Here is a 12,365-nt window from a genome sequence, read left to right on the forward strand (position 1 = left end):
AAATGGAATTAAGAATATATAAATATATGGACGAGCAATGTCATAGCGGCATAGACTACGATACAGTAGAATAGTGTAGAATACAGTATATACATATGAGATCAGTAATGCAAGAAATGAAAACATTGTTAAAGTGACTAGTGTTCCATTTATTAAAGTGGCCAATGATTTCAAGTCTGTGTATATAGGCAGCAGCCTCTCTGTGCTAGTGATGGCTGTTTTCAGTCTCTCGGTGCAGTATGTTGTGTGTTTAACATAGAGTTGGTTTCATTGTGCAGTGCCTCAGAAGTCTCTGGGCCACGAGGTGAATGAGCTGACGTCCAGCCGCCTGCTGAAGCTGGAGAAGGAGAACCAGGCCCTGCTGAATACCGTGGAGGAGCTGAGGGGCTCTGCCAGCGAGGACGCCCCTGCACACCGCCTCAAGGCCAACAAGGAGAACCAGAGGCTCACCCAGAGGGTCAGAGCAGCTTTTACACTTGTCCCATACGTCTTCACACTTGCTGCCTAAACATGGGCCCTCATCTGCCCATCAATCATCTGCCCACTCCACATTGGCTCCTTATTGCATCAACAACATAACAATGGCTGCCTGCTCTGTAACCCTACAGTACACTAGCATCTTTCTCCAGCCCCCTATATTTCACCCCAGGACATGGCTTTCAGGATTCATAGATCCATGACAACAGAGGGAGTTGAAAGAACTTAGTAAATCCTGAAATCCATTTCCTATTATTTCTCAGACTTGACACTTGAAGGTTTCTCCACATTAACTCTCTCGGCTATTTTCAGACACTTAAACCTCTTGAAAGGCTGGTCCCGTATGCGGGATCAACATCCAGCGAAAAATCAGAGCGCCATATTCATAACCTAACCATAACCAAATCTAATATTTTTTTCTTTCTCAAACATAGGACTATTTTACACCGTTTTATAGATACACTTCTCCTGAATCGAACCACGTTGTCCGATTTCAAAAAGGCTTTACAGCGAAAGCAAAACATTACATTATGTTAGGAGAGTACATCATCAAAATAGCCACACCGCCATTTTCCGACCAACCACATGCATCACAAATAACCAAAACACAGCTAAATGAAGCACTAACCTTTGACAATCTTCATCAGATGACATTCCTAGGACATCATGTTACACAATACATGCATTCTTTTGTTCGATAAAGTTCATATTTATATATAAAAACAGCATTTTACATCGGCGCGTGACGTTCAGAAATTATTTTCCCTCAAATGCATCCGGTGAATCAGCGCTACAATTTACTAAATTACTATTCGAAAAACATTTTTAAAATGTAATATTGTCATTCAAAGAATTATAGATTAACATCTCGTGAATGCAACCGCATTGCCAGATTTAAAAATAACTTTACTGGGAAATCACACTTTGCAATAAAAGGGGATGCTATGCTCAGAAAAATAGGCTAGGCGATACAGGTTAGCGCCATCTTGGAACCATCTAAAATCAAATATACTATTGTAAATATTCCCTTACCTTTGATTATCTTCATCAGAAGGCACTTCCAGGGATCCCAGGTCCACAACAAATGTAGTTTTGTTCGAAAAAGTTAATAATTTATGTCCCAATAGCTTCTTCTTGTTAGCGCGTTCCGAAGGCTACTCAAAATGTACTGAAGCGTGCGGGACTTGTCGTCACGAATGTGCAAAAAATATATATTTAAGTTCGTTCAAACATGTCAAACGTTGTATAACATAAATCTTTAGGGCCTTTTTCAACCAGAGCTTCAATAATATTCAAGGGGGACGATTGCATTTTCTTACTAAACGTTTCGAAAGGGGAGGGTAGCCATGGGCGCCCGCGTCATAGTAGTAATGGCCCTCCCCCTGTGACCAACTTCCAAAGCCTCTTTTTCGGTCAGTTTGTACCATAGAAGACTCAAACCACTTTGTAAAGACTGTTGACATCTAGTGGAAGCCTTAGGAAGTGCTCAATAAATCCTAACTCACGGTGTGTTTTATAGGCAAAGTGCTGAAGGTGAGTCCACAAATCAGATTTCCACTTCCTGTTAGGATCTGTCTCGGGGTTTTGACTGCCATATGAGTTCTGTTATACTCACAGACACCATTCAAACAGTTTTAGAAACTTTAGTGTTTCCTATCCATGCATATCCTAGCTTCTGAGTTTGAGTAGGAGGCCGTTTAAAATGGGCACGTATTTTTTTCAAAATTCGCTGTAGCGCCCCCTATCCTTAAGGAGCTATAAGAGGTTAAGCCTTCTCTGTGCACTCCACATAAAATGCATGAAATGTGCATTTCTCAGGCGAAACAGAGTTAGGCAACAGCACTCTGTCTGTAAAAGAGCCCATTAAAAAGAGAATCCAAGCAGGAGCAATAAGAAGGCAATTTTGAGTTAAGCTGCTTTGACATAGTGAAGTGCTTGTGAGTATATATCTATGATATGATTAGTAATAGTCCGCCTGCTTTTTGAAGAATGGTGTGTGTGTGTGTATACACAGTGCGCTTGTAGTTGCTGTTGGTGCCACAGTGTTTGTGCATCATGCGGTGAGCAGAAAGGGCAGAGGGAGAGAACAGACTGAGAATGAAGCGGCTGCAGTGAAAAGCTTTTATTTGTAGATAATTCAGCTCTTCCCTTTGTAGAGGGTGTGAGTGACATGAGTGGTAATTACCTAGTGCAGTCTGACAGAGCATCCTCCGGAGGGGAGAGGAGACAACAGAGATTGGAGCCAGTGTTCATGGGAAGGGCGATATGGAGTCGCTTACGCATGTCTTTAATATAGGACATGCATCACAACATGGAGCCACTGTAATTAGAGAAATATAAATGTCTGTGTATCATAGTCAATTCAGTTTTATTTTGGCAAATCAGGAAATTAAATTGAGAATTTCATTGACCGGATTACAATGTAATGATGTCGTACTGCATAGTGTCATTGTCTGTGATCTAAGTGACTGGGTACCATGGTAACAGTGCGTCCTCTGTGTGTGCCTGCAGCTGGTGCAGCTGGAGAGTGAGCTGAACACAGGCAGGGAGAGTCTGTGCAGTGCAGAGAGCCTCAGCACCGACCTGATGAAGGAGAAGGCTCTGTTGGAGAAAACCCTGGAGACACTGAGAGAGAACGCAGATAGACAGGTACACACAGGCATGCATGTCCATGCTCAAGACACAAACAGCCTTTCATTTTAGGCGGGTCAAAGGACTGTTTTGACCTTGTTCTGGTCTTGTTCCAAGAAACTCAAAACGACATTACTACTTAATCATTATGGATCTGGATTGAGTTTTCGTAGAAGAGCGTAGTCTTTGTGCTTGCATTCTCCCAGTGAGTTTGAAGAGCTCTGTGTGGCTTGGGGGGGTAATGAAAGCCGACAGAATCTAATGAGGCCCCAGACACAGGGAGTTTAGATTGATGAGGTTTACAGTAGAAGAACAGATCTCTGGTGAACCTACACTACAGGGTTCAGATCTAGGGCCAGGAACTTTTCATGACTACTCGACCTGATTAGGACAAATTCAGGACCCTGGGGTAATTATAAAAGCAAAGAGTCTTTAATGGTCAGATAATCTCTGGGGCTCTGTTCATATTAACACCATATTGAAGCATAACTCGAGTTGAAGCTGTCCCATAGCGCCACTCAGACGTCCTCTATGTTCCAGGTGAAAGGCCTGGAGCAGGAGAACGAGCATCTGACCCAGACCGTCTCGTCGCTGAGGCAGCGCTCCCAGGTGGGCGCTGAGGCGCGGGTCAAAGACGTGGAGAAGGAGAACCGCGTGCTGCACGAGTCCATCCGGGAGACCAGCTCCAAGCTCAACAAGCTGGAGTTTGAGCGCAAACAGCTGCGTAAGGACCTGGAGTTGTACAAGGAGAAGAGCGAGAGGGCCGAGGAGCTGGAGGTGGAGGCGCAGCGGCTGGAGAGGGAGAACGAGGCCCTGCAGAAACGAGTAGCCAGTCTGGGCATCACCTGTGACAAGGTCGGCCCCTGCGTGCATTGGTGGCTGTAAACTTCACTTATAGTTGTCGGTATACCTGGTGTCTATTGTGTGCCAAATGAGTCACTTATTTGTTGTGCAGCTCCAATTGTATAAAGTAGATGGGAGTTTGAATGAGGAAAAGTGCTTTGTTGATAAATGTTCCCATATTCTCCCAAATCCTCAGGTGGTGTCTCTGGAGAAGGAGAACTCCGAGCTGGAGGCAGAGGGCCGTCGTTTAAAGAAGATGGTGGACGGCCTGCGGAGCACATCCTTCCAGCTGGAGGCCCTGGAGAAGGAGAACTCCCAGCTGGACGAGGAGAACTTGGAGCTTCGCAGGACTGCTGAGGTGCTCCGCTCGGCTGGGAACAAGGCAGCTCAGCTGGAGCTGGAGAACCTTGAGCTGGAGAGTGAGAGGAGCCAGCTGAAAAGGAGCCTGGAGCTGCTCAAGGCCTCCTCCAAGAAAACTGAGAGGCTCGAGGTGAGCAACCAGGGCCTGGATACGGAAAACCAGCGGCTGCAGAAGGCCTTGGACAACAGCAGCCGCAAGATGCAGCAGCTGGAGGGGGAGCTGCAGGACATAGAGCAGGAGAACCAGAGCCTGCAGAGGAGCCTGGAGGAACTGAAGATCTCCAGCAAACATCTGGAGCAGCTGGAGCAGGAGAATAAGACTCTGGAGCAAGAGAGCTCTCAGCTGGAGAAGGACAAGAAGCACCTGGAGAAGGACAACAAGAGGCTGAGACAGCAGGCGGAGATCAGGGACTCCAAGATGGACGAGGACAACCTGAGGATCAGCCACCTGGAGAAGGACAACCGCTTGCTGGGCAAGGAGATGACCACCTTCAAGGACTCCTGCAACCGCCTCAAAGATCTGGAGAAGGAGAGCAAGGAGCTGGTCAAACAGGCCACCATTGATAAGAAGACCCTGGTCACTCTACGAGAGGTAATGATGTAGCGACTACCTTAGAGATGCATGTTGTAATGTTAGTGTATATATATTGTAATGGTAATGCATGGGGTGAATGCCCACAAGTCTTCAAATGTACATTTTAGAATATTGATTTAAAGGAAAACTATTTTGCTATTTGTTTGTTTCATTAGTCCATTGTTGATTTAGTTCCAAAATGTTTTGCATGTCAGCAATCAAGTTTTCAAGATATATGCAAAATGCATCATACTGGCTGTATTTCTGTGTTTTGAAAGTAAAAATGTTGAAAACTTAATTCCTGACATTTTGGGACTAACCTTTAAGTTCAGCTATAATCATTGCACCTGCGTTATGCAAGAAGTAATAAAACCAGAGCACTATGCCAACACTTTTTCTTAAACTTGGAACTCAACTATGTTCCATTAAGATTGAATTATTCATTAATAAAGGATTAAATTCTAGGGATTATGAATGTAGGGTGACTGGATTGGTGTTTGATGTTTCAGGAACTGGTGAGTGAGAAACTGAGGACTCAGCAGATGAACAATGACCTGGAGAAACTGACCCATGAGCTGGAGAAGATGGGCCTCAACAAGGAGAGGCTGCTCAACAAGGAGAGGTTGCTGCAGGACGAGCAGAGCTCTGACGACGACAGGTAATATACACACAAACCATTATACTGCTGCTCAAAGGTACCCATCCCCCCCATAAATAATTGTGACCACATCAGTTAAGGTTCATAGTAGACACTGCCAACAATAGTGTCAAGACATTGAATTTTATCCAGGAAAGATCCTTGGTCTTTTAATGATTGTAAATGTCCATTATGTGCAGGTACAAGCTGCTGGAGTTCAAGCTAGAGTCCACTCTCAAATCTACTCTGGAGATCAAGGAGGAGAAGATAGCAGCCTTGGAGGCCAGACTGCAGGAGTCCTCTAACCTCAACCAACAACTACGCCAGGAGCTCAAAACTGTGAGTCCTAAACAATATAGAATAGCAGCCCAATGAACATCTGTACAAAAAACATTATCCCAGAGAGGTCCTGTGTTATGCTTCTTTAACGCGTGACTCAGAGAAACGCTCAAATGCTTCTGAGGCAATTCATAATTTATTCATTCCTTTTCCATTGTGTTATCTATTTATGAGGCACCAGGAGCCTAGAAAACCCAGAGAATAGTTTCCGCAGCACATGTTTAACTCTGTGACGAAAACTAGAACCCTTGCCGCTGGGGTGCCAGAACAGAGATGGAACTCATTAGCATGGGCATATTTTGGGGGATGGAGGTTTAACCCATTCACCTTTGACCTCTCCAGGTGAAGAAGAACTACGAGGCCCTGCGACAGAGGGAGGAGGAGGAGAGGATGGTGCAGAGCTCGCCCCCCAAAAGAGGGGACAGGGAGGACTCTCAGGCGGTCAACAGGTGGGAGAAGGAGAGCCACGAGACCACCCGGGAACTGCTCAAGGTCAAAGACCGCCTCATTGAGGTGGAGAGAAACGTAAGTAAACTCAATCTAATCAACAAGTCAAAATAGCCATCTTCGATACAGTATGTGAAGGGCCTCTGTATATAATTAATGCATGCCTTAATCTTGTGTGTGTGTGTCTGTCATTTTCAGAATGCCACCCTACAGGCAGAGAAGCAGGCCCTGCATACCAACCTGAAGCAGCTGGAGACCCAGAGCAATAACCTGCAGGCTCAGATTCTGGCTCTACAGAGACAGACTGCATCTCTACAGGAGAACAACACCACCCTACAGACCCAGAATGCCAAACTACAAGTAAGGGAAAGGGGGATACCTAGTCAGTTGTACAACTGAATGCATTCAACTGAAATATCTTCCGCATTTAACCCAACCTCTGAATCAGAGAGGTGTGGGGGGCTGCCATAATCGACATCCACGTTTTCGGCGCCCGGGGAACAGTGGGTTAACTGCCTTCTCGGGCAGAATTACAGATTTTTACCTTGTCAGCTTGGGGCTTAGATCCAGCAACCTTTCGGTTACTGTCCCAACGCTCTAACCACTAAGCCCTGGTTCCCTCTGTTGTTCCTTTACTGCTGTGCTCTGCACCCTATACGCTGGCCTTGTCTACACTGCAGTGATAGCCTATATTGTAGTTTAAACCCTCCCCAAGCTCTGTCTCTCCACTGCCACGTGGCTAGAGAGAATTCCCCTCTCATAAGCCACATCTATTTTGATATATTTTATGGCAGCGGTTCAACAAAATCTTGGGTCGTAAAATCTACATCTGAACAGGATTCGGCTGCATTCTGCTGCATGTCAAATCTAACTTTGAACATGTCTGTGCTTGGGAATTTGTACTTTCAAAAAACATTTGACCACTGATGTTTATCCAAATCAGACAAGGACATGTGAAGTCTCAACCGTCAGTGTTTACTGGATGGACAGGCTGTCTGTGTACACAGTGCCCCCTATTGCTCAGAACCGACACCTACACCTTTTCAAATTGTTTTGAGGTTATCGCCCTGTTTTTTTTCTTCACATAACTGGAGAATCTAATCCAATGCAATGCCTAGAAGGACATGACACAAGCCTTGAAAAAAACAGATATAGTTAAGGGAATTTCTGAGTTCAGACGGCTCAGATGTCTTGTTTCCCCTTTAGGTGGAGAACTCCACCCTGAACTCCCAGAGCGGCACTCTCATGGCCCAGAATGCCCAGCTTGCGACACAGCAGTCCAGCACGGAGAATGAAAAGGAGGGTGCGGTGAGGGAGAGGGAGGACTTGAGGTCCACCTATGAGATGCTACTGAGGGACCATGAGAAGTTGGCTGCCCTGCATGAGAGGCAGGCCTCGGAGTATGAGGGCCTCATTGGCAAACACGGAGGCCTGAAAAGTGCCCACAAGAGCCTGGAATCACAGCACAGAGACCTGGAGGACAGGTGGGGTTTCAACTGGTGCTGTTATGTGCCTACAGCATACTCCAGCACAGCTGGCATCGATCACACACTTAACCACACATGGCCAAATACACATACATGACAGTCTTAGTATGCACTCAGTTCCACACTACCATTACACAGTGCTCAAGTCAGAGACACATACAGTTGAAATCAGAAGTTTACATACACCTTAGCCAAATACATTCAGTTTTTCACAATTCCTGACATTTCATCCTAATAAAAATTCCCTGTCTTAGGTCAGTTAGGATCATCACTTTATTTTAAGAACGTGAAATGTCAGAATAATAGTAAAGTGATTTATTTCAGCTTTTATTTCTTTCATCACGTTCCCAGTGGGTCAGAAGTTTACATACACTCAATTAGTATTTGGTAGCATTGCCTTTAAATTGTTTAACTTGGGTCAAATGTTTTGGGTAGCCTTCCACAGGCTTCCCACAATAAGTTGGGTGAATATTGGCCCATCCCTCCTGACAGAGCTGGTGTAACTGAGTCAGGTTTGTAGGCCTCCTTGCTCGCATGCACTTTTTCAGTTCTGCCCACAAATTTTCTATAGGATTGAGGTCAGGGCTTTGTGATGGCCACTCCAATACCTTGACTTTGTTGTCCTTAAGCCATTTTGCCACACCTTTGGAAGTATGCTTGGGGTCATTGTCCATTTGGAAGACCCATTTTTGACCAAGCTTTAACTTCCTGACTGATGTCTTAAGATGTTGCTTCAATATATCCACATAATTTTCCTCCCTCATTATGCCATCTATTTTGTGAAGTGCACCAGTCCCTCCTGCTGCAAAGCACCCCCACAACATGTTGCCACCCTCGTGCATTTCTCCAAAAAGTACGATCTTTGTCCCCATGTGCAGTTGCAAACTGTAGTCTGGCTTTTTTATGGTGGTTTTGGAGCAGTGGCTTCTTCCTAGCTGAGCAGCCGTTCAGGTAGTGTCGATATAGGACTCGTTTTACTGTGGATATAGATACTTTTGTACCTGTTGTTTCCTCCAGCATCTTCACAAGGTCCTTTGCTGTTGTTCTGGGATTGATCTGCACTTTTCACACCAAAGTACGTTCATCTCTAGGAGACAGAACGCGTCTCCTTCCTGAGCGGTATGACGGCTGCGTGGTCCCATGGTGTTTATACTTGCATACTATTGTTTGTACAGATGAATGTGGTACCTTCAGGCGTTTGGAAATTGCTCCCAAGGATGAACCAGACTTGTGGAGGTCTAAAAAAAGAAATTATGAGGTCTTGGCTGATTTCTTTTGAGTTTACCATGATGTCAAGCAAAGAGGCACTGAGTTTGAAGGTAGGCCTTGAAATACATCCACAGGTACACCTCCAATTGACTCAAATTATGTAAATTAGTCTATCAGAAGCTTCTAAAGCCACAGTCAATTTTAATGTATGTAAACGTCTGACCCACTCGAATTGTGTACAGTGAAGGATAAGTGAATAATCTCTGTAAACATTTGTTGGAAAAATTACGTGTCATGCACAAAGATGTCCTAACTGACTTGCCAAAACTATAGTTTGTTAACAAGAAATTTGTGGAGTGGTTGAAAAGCGAGTTTTAATGACTCCAACCTAAGTGTATGTAAACTTCCCACTTCAACTGTATATACACACACAGTTGCCATCCACTAACCGGTGGTAATGTGTTGCAGGTATAATCAGCTGCTGAGGCAGAAGGATCAGCTGGAGGAGCTGGAGAAACAGCTGAAGGCAGAGCAGGAGAAGATGCTGTCTGAAAACAAGAGCCACGAGGCCACGGCTATAGACTACTACAAACTGAAGGAGGAGAATGAAAGGTGAGTGTTTCAGGGTTAAACTGTGGTCTGTGTGTGTTTGTATGAGAGAGGGGGGAGGAGGAGGGGAGTTTGCCCTGAGGGTTACTTTGAGGTGCAAGGGCACATCCTTAAGCTGTCAATCCAGGTATAGAGAAATCTGTGCAACAAGGTTTTTAGAGAGAGCGGGGGAAATAAAGTTTGCATGTTTTTAGTGGCAATATGCAGACATTTTAAGTGGTTGCAATTAGAGAACTAACCAGGGGGCTATGAGTAAAGAATGTGCTGTTTAAAACACATGACGTCTGTGTGTAGGCTGAACATGGCACACCGCCAGCTGGTGAAGGATAATGAGGGCCTGCAGGTCGACCATAAGAACCTGAAGAGCCAGATGAACAGTGCCAAGCTGGAACAGACCCGCCTGGAGGCAGAGTTCTCCAAACTCAAAGAGCAGTACCAGCAGCTGGACATCACCTCCACCAAGCTCACCAACCAGTGTGAGGTACAGTTACACACCCCTCAGTCCCCCTTCACTCCCTCCCACTCACTAACCAGTGAGGTACAGTTACACACCCCTCAGTCCTTCTTCACTCCCTCCCACTCATTAACCAGTGTGAGGTACAGTTACACACCCCTCAGTCCCCCCTCACTCCCTCCCACTCACTAACCAGTGTGAGGTACAGTTACACACCCCTCAGTCCCCCTTCACTCCCTCCCACTCACTAACCAGTATGAGGTACAGTTACACACCCCTCAGTCCCCCTTCACTCCCTCCCACTCACTAACCAGTGTGAGGCACTACAGTATCTGTACCTCCTACCCATAGACCAACCACTAGATTATCATTTTCATGTTCCACATATTTCCAAACTATCACAGCTAACTCTTGGTAAATGTAGTCCTATGTTATGTAAGTGTTCAAAGCCGATATGTGGCCTCGGTCCAGACATGACTATGTTTGCCTGACATCTGTCTGTTGGAAAGGAAGGCTGATGGATGGTTTCTCAGTACCATGCTCTTTAAGGCTTAACAAGTGTCTGACCTGTATTCACCCACTGTGAAGGGAAGGCACAGCCCACGTGTAATATATACAACCATGTGAAAGCAACTTGGACACCAACCACTTTGCTCAAATAGTCTATTTCTCTCTCCCTAGTTGCTGAGTCAGTTGAAGGGGAACCTGGAGGAGGAGAACCGTCACCTGCTGGACCAGATACAGACCCTGATGCTGCAGAACCGCACCCTGCTAGAACAGACCATGGAGAGCAAGGACCTGTTCCACGTAGAACAGAGACAGTACATGTGAGAGATGACCCCACTATTACATTTTGTAACCAGTGTTCAAGTTAACATTTCAATAAGAGAGATGTCTGTTTCTTGGCTATGTAGCTAGATGTCATTTGTTCCTGTGCCTAACTGGTCTTTCCCTCCTTCACAGTGACAAGCTGAATGAGTTGAGGAGACAGAAGGAGAAGCTGGAAGAGAAGATCATGGACCAGTACAAGTTTTATGACCCCTCTCCTCCACGGAGGTAAGTAGCTAGGAGGAGTCCACTGCTATCATTGTGGTTGTTGCTTTGACCATATCAGCCTCTGTCATAGTAAACAGCTGACTGAGACAAAGCTGATATCCCCCACATGAAAATGAAATGTATAACTGCAGTAGATTGCTGCAGTTGTCTGGTTATGGTTAATTCCATTGCATAACTAACTGCCCTGGATCGTATGTGCCTAACCATTCAGTTCTGATTCATTTCCATGCCTGACTAAATGCATATGGTTTATGTCTGAACCTAACCAACTCCTGCATATGGTTCAAATTAACCAAGAAGCTCTGGTTCATCTTTATGCTTAACCAACATCATCATAGCTGACTCTGGGGAATTGGGAGGCTGTGGTATACAAGAACACCCGGATGCTGGTTCAATAAGGCACAAAATGGGAATACATCCCTTAATTTATAAAGTTCTCCGCTCTATTGTGCCTACTGAATACTACCCAGAGTCAAATAATTTACCCTAAATTACAAATCTCTCTCTCTCATCTCAGACGAGGGAATTGGATCACCCTGAAGATGATGAAGCTGATCAAGCCGAGGAGTCTGGAGCGGATGCGTTCCCTGACACTGACACCCACGCGCTCCGAGTCCAGCGAGGGCTTCCTGGGGCTTCCTCCCGACAGCCAGGACTCATCCTCCGTAGGCTCTGGCTCCAACTCCCTGGACGACACGCTGACACAAAAGAGGAACAGCAGTGAGTAGACACTCTCTGACCTGCATGGAAAACACCCTACTGATCAAATCAAGCCTCATTTGAAGTGCATTAAAACACATCGATATACTTTACGGTAAAATAGACACAATAGAAGGAAGTAATAGACCTATATTTTGAAAGAGAGTCCGCTCCAGACCAGAAAAGAGTCTAGGACAAGATCTTCCTCTCACTCAATATGTCCCTTCCTCTGATCAAAAGGACTAACAGACAGGAAGAAGGACTAGATCACATATTAGCTAACCTAGTTAATAAATACATGTGGTTTAAACACAGGAAATGCATGGTCAGACAGAGGCAGATACATGCAGACACTGGTAATATGATGCACGCAGACAGAGAAACCGAAGTACACTGGGTCAGACAGAAAAGAAAATGCTGGCACAGACACTAGAACATGAGTAGGGGTCAGTTTTTGACAGTGAGGTATGCAGGGCAGGAGACACCAGGACAGTAGCCCCTTGTTGTTGTGTGGTGGCTGGTTGTGTGGACCTAATGCTTCCT

At 45.4% G+C, this 12,365-nt stretch overlaps 1 protein-coding gene across 8 annotated transcripts in view; it reads left to right on the forward strand.

Moving 5' to 3' along the window:
* LOC115153307 (girdin) overlaps positions 1-12,365 on the forward strand; it is an 87,525-nt gene that overhangs the window by 62,909 nt on the left and 12,251 nt on the right. For all 8 annotated transcript variants that reach the window (XM_029698611.1, XM_029698612.1, XM_029698615.1 and 5 more), the window contains 14 exons: positions 279-457; positions 2,989-3,126; positions 3,649-3,963; positions 4,148-4,903; positions 5,395-5,543; positions 5,723-5,861; positions 6,204-6,386; positions 6,507-6,668; positions 7,515-7,792; positions 9,473-9,616; positions 9,908-10,094; positions 10,749-10,894; positions 11,031-11,123; positions 11,641-11,843. In XM_029698611.1, coding sequence (XP_029554471.1) covers positions 279-457; positions 2,989-3,126; positions 3,649-3,963; positions 4,148-4,903; positions 5,395-5,543; positions 5,723-5,861; positions 6,204-6,386; positions 6,507-6,668; positions 7,515-7,792; positions 9,473-9,616; positions 9,908-10,094; positions 10,749-10,894; positions 11,031-11,123; positions 11,641-11,843 — 3,072 coding nt within the window. The remainder of the gene's footprint in view (positions 1-278; positions 458-2,988; positions 3,127-3,648; positions 3,964-4,147; positions 4,904-5,394; positions 5,544-5,722; positions 5,862-6,203; positions 6,387-6,506; positions 6,669-7,514; positions 7,793-9,472; positions 9,617-9,907; positions 10,095-10,748; positions 10,895-11,030; positions 11,124-11,640; positions 11,844-12,365) is intronic.

This window comes from Salmo trutta, chromosome 18 (assembly GCF_901001165.1).
Source record: "Salmo trutta chromosome 18, fSalTru1.1, whole genome shotgun sequence".
Lineage (NCBI taxonomy): Eukaryota > Metazoa > Chordata > Actinopteri > Salmoniformes > Salmonidae > Salmo > Salmo trutta.